Source organism: Danio rerio, chromosome 6 (genome assembly GCF_049306965.1).
Source record: "Danio rerio strain Tuebingen ecotype United States chromosome 6, GRCz12tu, whole genome shotgun sequence".
NCBI lineage: Eukaryota > Metazoa > Chordata > Actinopteri > Cypriniformes > Danionidae > Danio > Danio rerio.
The window spans coordinates 157,501-160,000 of record NC_133181.1 but is presented as its reverse complement, the minus strand read 5'-3'; the positions used below and the strand labels follow the sequence as shown (position 1 = coordinate 160,000).

Genomic DNA, 2,500 nt, shown 5'->3' with positions numbered 1-2,500 from the left:
CTTGTATTTTGCGGCCGCCAGAATCTTTTCCTCCACACTGTTGACGGTGCAGAGACGCAGAACCCGCACCTCATTCAGCTGCCCGATGCGGTGTGCTCGGTCCTGCGCCTGGAGGTCCTGCAGAACAGCAGAGAAGGAAGATGAAGATGACGATTACGGTGATAAAGATGAAGATGAAGGCGTGTACCTGGTGAGGGTTCCAGTCGCTGTCGAAGATGATGACCGTGTCGGCGCTCTGCAGGTTCAGGCCCAGGCCGCCCGCTCTGGTGCTCAGCAGGAAGATGAAGTACTGAGAGGCCGGATCATTGAAGGTCTTCAGCAGCATCCCCCGGTCCTCAGCCTTCGTGGTGCCTAAAACACACAAACACACAAACCCTAATCCCGGCAGTCCAGCATTCGTCTTCTGCCTGTTCTGAATTAAGCTGATCTCTGAGGAGGTCTTCAGGAGATCTTCATCAACACACAATCCACACCAACATGAGCAAACACAGCACTGCAACACACACTCACCGTCCAGACGCAGATACTTAAAGTTGCGGTAGGCGAAGTAATCCTCCATGATGGTCATCAGAGACGTCATCTGGCAGAAGAGCAGCACTTTGTGGTTTGTGGCTCGTAGTTTTGGCAGAATGCGGTCCAGCACCTCGAACTTCCCCGAGGCTCGGTATAAATCCAGCCTGTGGGTCAGATCATAATGAAGGTTAATCAGTTCATTAATGATGTGCGATCAGATATGTGTGTGTGTGTGTGTGTGTGTGTGTGTGTGTGTGTATTTGTGTGTGTGTGTGTGTTTGCGCTCACCCTTGAACGATTCCGCCGGAGAAGCCCAGATGCTCTGAGAATGACTCCTGCAAGAGCAGCGGTTCACAATCAGAACAACAGACCATCGCCAGACGACACACACACTACCACACACACACACACACACACACACTATGACACACACACATTATGCCATGCGTGTTACACACCTCAATCTGCTGGAACATGTAGGGGTGATTACAGATCTTCCTCAGCTGCATTATAGTGTTCATTAGAGTCTTAGTGCCGCCTTTACCCTGAAACACACACACACACACACACACACACACACACACACAATCAATCAAACAAGGCAAAACAGGTCATCTTCACCACATCGAGACTGGGATAATGACCATACAGGAGATCTGTGACACACATGCGGATTCACACACACACACACACTCTTCTTACGCAGACTGACACACACTCTTCCTCACTTTCTTATCCTTCTCGGAGCCGTCGGTCAGCAGAACCCCTTTGGCCTGCATGTGTCGGTACAGAACCCTCTGAAGAGCCGACATATCACACTTGATGACATACTCCACCTGCAGGAGGACACACACACACACACACCACAGGGGGCAGTAAGTGGACACACACACACACACACACACACACAGATGTCTGACTGCATCCTCACCTTCTCCGGCAGTTGCGCCTCCACTTCCTTCTTGAGTCTGCGTAACAGGAAGGGGCGGAGAACTTTATGCAGACGCCGGATGATCAGGATGGTCTCCTCTTCATTCAGGTCCACCTGAGAGAAACATCAGTACTGATGAACACACACACACACACACACACACACACACACTGCTGTAATCCCACATGTGTTCCCGGCAGTGGCAGTGGAGGATTCTTCTTTGGCTCTCAGCAGAGCCGGTCACACTTCTCCCTCCCGCATCTCTCCTGGCTGACTCCTCTTGTCTAGTCTTTTGCTGTCTCTGAGGTTCTCCTTGCTCTGCTCTTTAAGCACATGAGGGATTATAGATTCGATCATCTGGTCTCTGAATGTCATTGATACTATTTTCTCAACGAGGAGTCTGGGTTCAGGGGAACCTGTCCTGTGGGGACGTTCGCAGCTGGATACGGGATAGACGTGTGGCAGAGGTGGCTTTTTAACAGGGAACTGTGATAACAGGCTTCTGCTGATGGGCTTGTGTGCAGCCCTGGGGTATCGATGATTGATAAAAGCAGTCAGCGCGGCCCAAAACCCAACCAAGCTGGCTGACTGGATTGGCGCGCTGGTGAGCAGGGTCGCTACAAACCAGACTGTGGCCTTGGACCGCAAATAGGAAAACATGGGTGTGAAACTAGTGGCTTAGCAACAAGATTGGTCAGACCTGGAGACCAGTGACGGACATTAAATATCTGTGAATTTGACAGATTTTGACCTAAATATGAAAAACTTTTCTTCTCCTTCTGCTTCCCTGTGACTCTCCTGCCAGACGGCCTCGGCTGGAGACAAACAACTCCCTGATAGCAAGATTAGGAGCTCTCTTAAACTCCTGTTCCCTGTGCCAAGCACACCTATTGAGATTCTACAGGTTACACACACACACACACACACCCCCGCACCCCATGCCTTCGTGTGCTTTCACCCACCGGTGTGGGCAGGCGGGTCTGTGACCAGTGCTCTATATCGGCAGGATCAGATGGCTGCCGGACTATACCCACATCCCGTTCCCACACTCCTGCT

At 51.3% G+C, this 2,500-nt stretch overlaps 1 protein-coding gene across 6 annotated transcripts in view; it reads right to left on the bottom strand.

The window, feature by feature from the left end:
* Positions 1 to 2,500, bottom strand: part of smarca4b (SWI/SNF related BAF chromatin remodeling complex subunit ATPase 4b) — a 20,348-nt gene that overhangs the window by 6,895 nt on the left and 10,953 nt on the right. For 4 of the 6 annotated variants that reach the window (XM_073953430.1, XM_073953432.1, XM_073953431.1 and 1 more), the window contains exons 19-25: positions 1,445 to 1,558; positions 1,242 to 1,349; positions 972 to 1,058; positions 802 to 848; positions 511 to 677; positions 188 to 351; positions 1 to 117 (exon numbers count right to left, since the gene is read on the bottom strand). The exon at positions 1 to 117 is cut by the window's left edge and continues 111 nt beyond it. In XM_073953430.1, coding sequence (XP_073809531.1) covers positions 1 to 117; positions 188 to 351; positions 511 to 677; positions 802 to 848; positions 972 to 1,058; positions 1,242 to 1,349; positions 1,445 to 1,558 — 804 coding nt within the window. Of the gene's footprint in view, positions 118 to 187; positions 352 to 510; positions 678 to 801; positions 849 to 971; positions 1,059 to 1,241; positions 1,350 to 1,444; positions 1,559 to 2,500 lie in introns of those variants that run through there. The other 2 variants (XM_073953434.1, XM_073953435.1) reach the window with 2 other exon arrangements.